General features: G+C 42.1%; 1 protein-coding gene and 1 long non-coding RNA gene across 3 annotated transcripts in view; one reads left to right on the plus strand and one right to left on the minus strand.

Moving 5' to 3' along the window:
* LOC143036548 (astacin-like) overlaps positions 1-5,683 on the plus strand; it is a 6,540-nt gene extending 857 nt beyond the window's left edge. The window contains exons 2-5 of the mRNA XM_076204050.1: positions 1,260-1,338; positions 2,017-2,131; positions 3,231-3,409; positions 4,094-5,683. Of these exons, the coding sequence (XP_076060165.1) occupies positions 1,260-1,338; positions 2,017-2,131; positions 3,231-3,409; positions 4,094-4,341 (621 nt within the window). The 3' untranslated portion in view covers positions 4,342-5,683. The remainder of the gene's footprint in view (positions 1-1,259; positions 1,339-2,016; positions 2,132-3,230; positions 3,410-4,093) is intronic.
* LOC143036551 (uncharacterized) lies at positions 4,751-6,361 on the minus strand. Of its 2 annotated transcripts, none has more exons than XR_012967372.1 (2): positions 5,484-6,361; positions 4,751-5,427 (listed from the first exon to the last, which is right to left on the minus strand). It is a non-coding gene; the product is annotated as an uncharacterized LOC143036551 (long non-coding RNA). The 2 variants fall into 2 exon arrangements; XR_012967371.1 differs by having other exon boundaries at positions 5,470-6,361.
* Positions 6,362-10,231: the final 3,870 nt, after the last annotated feature.

Below are 10,231 nucleotides of genomic sequence, written 5' to 3' on the forward strand. Positions count from 1 at the left end.
TGAGTGCCTTAGAAGATAAAAGCAAAAGAACAGGGGAGACTGTAGGAGACCATAAGGCCTACACCAGCCAGTTCCTTGCCCATTACCACCTATCATCTCCACCCATAAAGTTGTCTAACCTTCTCTTTAAACAACCGATAGTTTCAGCGCTCACTACGTGGTTACCGTGTCCATTTCGTTCATTAAACGCTCTGTTGGTGAAGCAATTTGCCTTCAAGGGCCGGGGGGAATCTTCACAGCTTGATATCGTTTGACGACAGCCACAAAACATATCGAATGTTTCAGTTGACAATTCTTTAGTTAGGCAGAGAGAGGATCAGACCACCTGAATAAAATCGGCTAAAGAGACACGGAAAACAAATGTATAGATAAATGCATAAATATACGAGTAAAACAACAAATAATTATATAAACAAACGGGTCAATAAACAAGTAAATAAACAATTTAACAAATGAATAAACGAATGAATATATATGAATAAGTAAAATATCATATTGTCAACTAAAGCTTAAACCCACGTCTAAAGAAAACGCATTTGCAAGTCCGTGTTTACATTGAATGGAATAAACACAAGTCCCATTTTTCGTCGTTTGACACTCATTTCATGATTATTTCTATGTTCATATCTCCCCTTATTTACCAATTTTCTTTTAATGCTAATATTTTTCACTTTTTCGTTGACTTAAACATCTACTTGTTTGTTTTGTTTATGTTTTTTTTTAGCTTGTTCATAGGATTGATTTATCTATTCATCAACATTATCCATTTTCGCTAATTAACTAATTGACTGATTAATCAACTAGTTAAATTTAATCGTTGATGTAATGATTCATTAGTTCTCTGAATTCACCCACTGACTTATCTACCAATTCATTCACTGACTCATCTGTTTACCTAATGCACCGTTTCCCAAACTTTTCCGACCATAGCAGCACCCCCTGTTGTAACGTCTAAGCAGTCCAGCAGCCCTATCTTGTTATCAGAAGGAAGTGAGGTGTACTGCTTGATTATTTATTTTCTTGATTCCTTAGAACTGAAACAGATGGACAATATTGTTTATAGAAGAAATAAAGAACACCCTAGAAAAATCAAATATCACGGGGAAAAAGTCAAATTATGCACAACTGGGTAATCAATGATACATATATCAATGTGATCTTTGTGTGCATCAATTCCCAGCACCCCCAATAGTTGATTTCAGCAACTCCAGGTTGGTAAACGCTGATCTAACGTTTCTATTCGTGTCTCTTCTCTTCAGGATGGACGTTCCGCCATCCCTGGAAATTACTACCGATGGCCCGGCGGCGTCATCCCATACGTCATCGACGGCTCCCTCTGTAAGTTTGTCGGTTCCTGAGTTCGAGTCTTCCCTTAGCAATACTCCAACCCTCACCCGTGACATGAGCGTAGAATTAATATAATAAGATAGAATAAATAGAAACAAGTAAATAAATAATAGATAAATCAATATATAAATAGACAAAAATAAATAAATGAATAGATAGATAAATAAATAATGAATAAATAGATGAATTAATAAATCTAACAAGGAAAAAAAATAGAAAAATAAATTAATAAATAAACAAATAAGCAGAAAAATTGATAGGTAAATACATATTTAAAAACAAATAGATACATAGATGAATAAATGAACAAATGAATAAATGAATATACGAATAAAGCAATCACTCAATCAATAATTAAATAAGCTTGTGTGTGTGTGTGTGTGTGTGTGTGTGTGTGTGTGTGTGTGTGTGTGTGTGTGTGTGTACGCGTATGGGTGCATGTATGTGTGTTTGTGTTTGTGTCTGTGTGTGTGTACGCGTACATGTATGTATGCATGTATGTGCGTATGTGCCTATGTATATATGTAGGCTATATCAATCAACAAGTCACCCATTCATGTTCCAAAGCTGCCTCTTCCTTTTGTCAATCACTCCTCGCCTAACCGACTGCTCGTTTTCTCCTCCTCCTCCTCCTCCTCGCCCCCCCCCTTCCCGTCCTCGACCCTTCAGCCGGCTACGAGTATATCGTCGAGGATGGCATGGCCGAGATCGAGCGTCTGACCTGCATCCGCTTCAGGAAGAGGACCAACGAGGCTGACTACATCAATATCGCCAGCTTGAGCGGGTGAGTGCCTCAAGGAGTAGTAGTACAGTAGTAGTAGTAGTAGTAGTAGTAGTAGTCCTCCTTCTCTTCCTCTTCCTCTTCCTTCGTCTCCTCCTCCTCCTCCTCCTCCGCCTCCTACACACACACACACACACACACACACACACACACACACACACACGTAGACACACACGTAGACACACACACACACACGCACGTAGACACAGACACACACACACACACACGTAGACACACGTAGGCACACACATAGACACACACACACACATGCACGTAGACACAGACACACACACACACACACACGCACGTAGACACACACACACACACAGACACACGCACGTAGACACACACACACACGCACGTAGACACACACACACACACGCACGTAGACACACACACACACACACACACACACACACACACACACACACACACACACACACACACACACACACACACACACACACACACACACACACACACACACACACACACACACACACGTCATAATCTATTATTGGTAGATCTGGCCATCATTGAGCACCAAAAGGAAGGGCAAGGTGCATATAATTATCATCATTATTACTATTATTGTTATCATTATTGCTATTGTTATCTTTATTCTTATTCTTATTGGTTTAGGTATTGTTATCATCATTATCATTATTACTAATATTATCATTATTACTAATATTATCATTATCTTTATTACTATAAATATTATCTTTATTATTAATATTATCATCATTATTATATTTATTAATATTATCACTTATCAATATCATCACTTATCAATATCATCACTATCAATATCACTATCAATATCATTATCAATATCATTATCAATATCATTATCAATATCATCATTATCATCATTATCATCATTATTATTATCCCTATTATTTCACTGATTTACTCCCCCATTGATTTCCTAATAAAACCAATTTTCTCCTATAAGAAAGCACATCTAGCATCTGCTCCATAGGGGCGTCCCGAAATACCCACAACAAGATGTCCCCTGTATTAGCGACCCCCCCCCCCCCCCCTCCGACAACTCCAGAGGCTGAGAGCGCGACTGACTCGGGTTTGTGTCATTTCGCAGGTGTTGGTCGATGGTGGGCCGCCAGGGCGGAATGCAGCAAGTGTCCCTGGACATGAACGGATGCCTGTGGAGGGGACTGGTTGAGCACGAGCTGATGCACGCCATCGGATTCTGGCACGAGCACACGAGGCCTGACAGAGACGACTACATCATCATCCTCTGGGATAATATCATTCAAGGTAAGGATATGGCAACAATGGCGGGACGTACAGCCTCATAATCACCCCTTAACTGTATTTAATTATTATTTTCATCCTAGCCGGAGCCAGATCATTCTGTTCGTTACAGTAGTAAAAAGGTTAACCTGTGGTATTCCCTGGCCCTTTACTATAATAAAATCGATCAAGAGTGACATTTCTCAGTTTAAAAGATACGACAAATAATTATGAAATTCGTGGCGAGACTTGGCAACTTTTAATTTCTTTTGACAGATTCAAGTTTATTAGACAGTCGGTTAAGAAGCAGAATACTAATCTTTCGTCGTGTTTGATTATCTAGTGAATCTATCCATGTGGCCTAGATAGACCATTGTTGTCACTTTGTTTACACCTTCCCTGAAGACTGTTTTGGGCAGTCTTTCCATACTAGGGAATTCACAATATAGTCGAACGAAATTTATATAAAAATAAAACGAATCAATTAGATACAAGATAAGTAAAAAGATACGATAAGTAGATAGATAGCTAGATCATGCACGCATGCATAAGTAAACAAACTTGACTAAATAAACAAAAAAATATATTAATTACATAACGACTGACAGTCTGCCACCACATCCCCATATATCAATCAATTGGTTATTTGATAAAATCACAAAGTGGATGCAATTCTTTAACACACTTTCTTATCTCTCATCTCTACAGGTCAGGCCTACAACTTCGACTTACTAGTAGATGGTGTCAACTCCATGTACGTGGGAGAGAGCTACCAGTACCAGAGCATCATGCACTACGAGTTCACAGCCTTCTCCGTGTCCCAGGACAAATTCACCATGCAACCTAAACAGAACGTCTGGGTAGACCCCGTGTGGAGAAGGGAGATGATCCAAACCGACGTCAACCAGATCAACAGGCTCTATGGCTGTGCCCGGAGTAACATGACCGGACACTAAGAGGAGATGGGAGTCTGGTGGGTCTGCTTGGGGTCTGGTCTCGTCTGGTCTGGGGTCTGTTCTGGTCTGGTGTCGGTCTGTCTGGGGCTGAGTGTGAGGCCAAGTTGTCGACATCGCTCTCTTTCCGCAAGGGAGAATACAAAAGATGACAAGGATCTTCCGAAGAAGAACAAGAAGAAGAAAAGGAAACAGAAATAACAATAATGGTGACAAATATATCGGAAAATGAGGATTTCATTCAGGAGCAGGACCTATCTCACTTTTCGTTACACAACTGATTCTAAGACTCGTTTCACGCGTATCCGCTATTTGCCGTCCGCCTTCCACGACACGACGTCGTCCTTTCAAATAACCATGGGTGTCTATGGACGCTCTCACACGCCGTGACCACAACCACAACCCGCTGCTATTTGAGGGCACGACGTCGTGTCGTGGACGGCGGACGGCGAAAAGTCGGCACGTGTGAAACGAGGTGACGAGGGTGGTCCTCGACACGAGGACAAAACTCCTCCTCCGAAGAGAAAGAGGAACGCAGCTCCTCCGAATCAAAAGACACAAACTTCAAGTCCCAGAAGTCTTTTCTGATTTTAAATTTCAGCCTCGAGGAGGAGGAGGAGGAGGAGGAGAAGAGGAGGTTCTTGGCTGAGAGGAGGTGGGAGATAATACCCCCCTCCTCCTCACTCCTCCCCCCCCCCGAAACTTTCTCTCCAACCGAAAAAGAAGAAGAGGAGGAGGAGCAGGAGGAGAAAGAGGACATTGGTGGAAAGGTGGGAGGAAAAACTATCCTCTTCCTCCCCTCACTTTCCTTCTCTCACCAAGGAAGTCTTTGGCTGGGAGGATATGGAAGACAATAGCCAATCCCAACCCCCCTCAGCCCCCTTCACCTTTCCCCTCAACCCCACTCACCTTTCCCCTCAACCCCCTCACCTTTCCCCTCAACCCCACTCACCTTTCCCCTCAACCCCCTCACCCCCCCCCCCCAACCAGACCGCCAACAACCCGGACGGGAAAACATCCGGAATGGGCTATTCCGGAGTCTGTAACCCGGACACTCGTCACAAGGCGAATCGGTCCCGTCTCCGGAACCTAGAACCCGGAACACGAAACCCGGAACCCGGAACACGGAACCCGGAACACGGAACCCGGAACACGGAACACGGAACACGGAACCCGGAACACGGAACACGGAACCCGGAACACGGAACCCGGAACACGGAACCCGGAACACGGAACCCGGAACACATCCCGGATATACATTTCACCGGATCATCAACACGCTTCACCATACGCTCTATCAGACACCTGTGATCATGAATTAAAAGAAAAAGAAAACAAAACAAAATATAAAACAAAACAAAAGTAAAACAAAAAAAATGCAGTGAAGTAAAATTTAAAAAGATGATATAATTTAAAATAAAACAAATAAAAATAAAGCACAGAAAAATAAGATAAGAATAAAGTAGTTTAAGAATTACGTCATCGTTTTCTTCTATAATAAACAACCTGAATACTTAATCTCTCCACTGTGCATTTGTCTAATATTATCTGCCTCATTGGACTACATAGGAACAAGAGTTACACTCATGGGGTCCCGTTTCTATCTTCCTCATCAATCAAACTGTGTGTGTGTGTGTGTGTGTGTGTGTGTGTGTGTGTGTGTGTGTGTGTGTGTGTGTGTGTGTGTGTGTGTGTGTGTGTGTGTGTGTGTGTGTGTGTGTGAGAGAGAGAGAGAGAGAGAGAGAGAGAGAGAGAGAGAGAGAGAGAGAGAGAGAGAGAGAGAGAGAGAGAGAGAAAGAGAGAGAGAGAGAGAGAATTTATCATCCCTGTTTTCACGAGTTTCTTGAATGCAAATGATGTCAGCCTTGAAAGAAGTGACGAAATAAACGCAGGAGTGACTTCATGATGAAGGAAGAAGAGCGAAGAGAGTTCTGGAGTCGATTCTAACCGAGCAATAGTTGGAATACTAATAATTAATGTTTACGTCACTTTCCGGTCGTCTTTCGTAAAACTTCTTTGTTAAAAAAAAAACGAAAACACAAAAGGGTGACTTTAATTTTGAGAACAATTATACTCGGTTCCCCCCCCCCATGATATTTTCACCCTAATTCCTATTTGACACCAGAGAACACGATCAAGCCTATTGTGTAGGGTCGTATGTCAACTAGTAAAGGATCCAGGTGAACTTGACTGTATACAGCAAAGCATATAGAATTAGAAAAGTACTGTTCCCTCGTGTTTATCAAGTTCTGTAAAATAAAAATACCGTGGAAAATAAACACGCTATGGAGTCGTAGCTGCCGGATTTGGTATAAACAAGAACTATTATTAAGTGCGGGGGTACGTTTCCTCGTCTGTTTATTCTTCATTCGTTTATTTATTACCTCACGCAGAGTTCGTGATTGGATTCTTTGGGTTTCGCGCGAAGCTCGAGCACACGAGCATGGTGACGTGAGCGCTATGCGGAATGAAATTTGGTGTCTTACTTTTTTTTAATTTTCTTCTTCATTCTTTGTTGGAGCAAAAAAAAAAAAAAACGGAGAACATTCGGAACATTAGCGGTCACGTGAGGGTCCTGCATTTGATGTGTTTCTAGATTATTTTAGTCACTCGTCCCTCTCGAGTTAGATTTGCTGGGAGTCACTATCACTCACTGATACCCGCACCTAAAATAACTCCCCACATCACTGCGCTGCGGATCTATTAGACTCCCCATCCATTTTTCGCTCTCTCCCTTAGGGAGTACGCACTGATCTTCATAGGATATGAATGTGGGTGGTTCGCCCCGGTCTTAGACCATGTGTTGAACTAGTGACCGACAGCTACTACCCTTCCAGATGAGATCCCAGAACTTGTATATGGCCAGATCTATGGTAATGCTGTGACCTTGTACCTTGCAACTTACACACACACACACACACACACACACACACACACACACACACACACACACACACACACACACACACACACACACACACACACACACACACACACACACACACACACACACACACACACACACACACACACACAGAGAGAGAGAGAGAGAGAGAGAGAGAGAGAGAGAGAGAGAGAGAGAGAGAGAGAGAGAGAGAGAGAGAGAGAGAGAGCGAAAGAAAGAGAGAAAGAAAGAGAGAAAGAAAGAGAGAGAGAGAGAGAACATGCCCTTCCTCAAGAGGGACAGTAACGGCTTGTAATATCAACACGTTTTCCAAGCTGTGAGCCGGGCGCGATCCCGGGACCCCGTCTTCACAAATCCACGACGCTAACCACTACACCCATATGTATGGGCTTGGATTGAGAGAGTTCCGTGTGGAACCGCTGCACTCTCCAGGATTTCTTTACTCAAACGATTCAAAAGATATAAAGTTCTTAAACTTGCACACGATAAATATAACCTTTCATTTTAACTAACTAGAGTATACCCAAGCTTTGGTATATACATATACAAAAGACTTAATTCCACCTTATACTGGGGTAGCCTATTCAAAGATTAACACGAATATGTGGGGGGGAGGGGTCCCCAGGCTCCATGTTCCGCGAGTGTCCCCAAGAACCTTGATTATTGGAGGTAAGTTCTAGACTTGAAGTTAAAAGAAATCGTGAAAACCTAGTCAAGAATAGAACTCGGACCCGTATGCTACTACGTTCTCTACTCCCGTTTTCTCTCCTATCCCCCCTTTCCCCCTTTTCCTCCCTCTAACAATCCCCTCCTCCCCCTCTTTCCCCCCTCATTTTCCCCTCTCCCTCCTCCTTCCCCCTCCCCCTTCTACTCGGGCAACATTTCAAAGGCGGAGCGAAGCTTACGTTAAGTTTCTTCTTCTTTTCGATGCGTCGCATTTTGGGACGGCAACTTCCGTTCTCAGATTTGGGTCCTAATGAAGGAACCATTTCCCTGACATTGGTGATGCCGTCCTCCTCGTCATCGTCATCGTCTTCGTCTTCGTCGTCTTCGTCCTCTTCGTTGTCGTAGTCGTATTCGTCGTCGTCATTGTCGTCGTCGTCTTGGTATCAATTCAAACACAGATTCGAATACCCCGGCATCAACTTCTTTCGTATTTCTAATTTATTTTTTTATCTAATTACTCAACTATTACACTGTTCACGAATTATTTGGTATATTTCATTAATATATTTACCTACCTCGCTATCTATTTACTTGTTTATTTATTCATCTGTTTATAATTGATACATTAACAAATTATTTGCTAGACCTCTTGCCATACAATGAGTTTTCTTTTTCTCAAAATTGTTGAAAGAAAAGTACTGAAAAGACCAGGTGACCAAGCGAAAAGGTAGATGTAGTGACTGATCGACAATATACCGCTACGATTCACAGTTTCTACCACACCCGGGGGCTACCCAAGAGGTGGGGAACATATGCCCTTCTGGTCGGGACTCGGGAGTTCAGAATCCAAAAGCCGTTAGAAAACGCTGCCGGCTGGGAACGCGATAGTTCCTCACGAAATGTGTTTACACCTTAAAATGCACTTGACACTTATGCAGATTAATTCATGATGTTGAGTCATCATGAGTATACGTGAGAATATTTCTCCTTTAGTGTGTTATTATTATGTCAGTAAGATTTGCAGTAACAGAAGCCGTCACACAAAACTTATTGTTACTTAAATGTCGTGAAGACTAATTTTAACTTTAAGTTTACAATGTCCATTACAACCAATACTCAAACACCCGTCTCGGACATTGTAAATATACATATTTTTTGAGTCGTGGAGCTTACAATCACCGACCTCCATACACATCAGCTGATATTCGTTCCAGCCAATTAGAACATAGCTTTTCACGGGGCCTGATCCAATGACAAGGCGTCTTTTCGTTGCCGATGAATGTAAACACAAAAGCATAGCGTAAGCAACTACCCAACTCGCCGTAAAATGCAGTAGGTAATTACGCAAGACAATTTACTTGAGTAAACGTGTTCAGTCGAGTTTCCCAGTTTACTCAATGCTAACAATTCGTCAGACTCTCTAGTCCAATGCTCCTCAACGTGAGGCGTACACCCCACAGGTAGACGATTCGGTTTTTCAGATGAGCAATATGATTTTTAAGGAAAGCAACTGAGGAAGTCTGGGTCAATCTTTTTTATTTTCGTTTTATTAAAATTTGTTTTTTTTTATTTTTCATTGATGCCTTGTTCTTTTGAAGTGGTTTTAAACCAATGTTTTTATGCCTTTTCAGCTAAAGGGGAGTTTGTTTTTCAAATGGGGGACGCCAGGATCTTAAAGGTGAATATGTAGGGTATGGCCAAATAAAAATTTGAGAAACACTGCTCTAGTCAAATTGTCTAGTGCAGTATGGCATCTCACACAGATGAGTCAAACGCTATTATCAAAATACCACATGAAGGACGACAAATATACGAAATATGAATGCTAGAGAAGGATGAAAAAATAAATTCAAAATGTACGACGACAATCTATAGACAAAACTCAAACGCTATGATCACTGTCAGGGGTACGATGAAAATGAGCCGAATAACAAAAGTTCTCGCCAAATTGTCAGTTCCAGTATAAGAGGCACCTATTTCGCCCAGGAAAAGAGAAAAATTATGAAACAAAGTGAATGCCAACACTCACCCCTGGATCTCTTCTCCTGACGTTGATTGAACGGTGTCCTTTATTTGGTCCCTAGAAGTGTTGAAAGTAAGTGAATGAGTGAGTGTGGTGTGTGTGGTATGTGGTATGTAGTATGTGGTATGTACATGTAGTATGTAGTGTGTGTGTGTGTGTGTGTGTGTGTGTGTGTGTGTGTGTGTGTATTCACCTCGGATCTGCTGCAGCCTCTTTTCGAGACAGCCAGACACCACCCTACGGCAGTGAGCTCAGAGCTCATTATTAGCAGATCTCTGGGTAGGTCTGAGACCACTCAC

The sequence above is a fragment of the Oratosquilla oratoria genome, chromosome 20 (genome assembly GCF_046742065.1).
Source record: "Oratosquilla oratoria isolate Oo_2021 chromosome 20, ASM4674206v1, whole genome shotgun sequence".
Lineage (NCBI taxonomy): Eukaryota > Metazoa > Arthropoda > Malacostraca > Stomatopoda > Squillidae > Oratosquilla > Oratosquilla oratoria.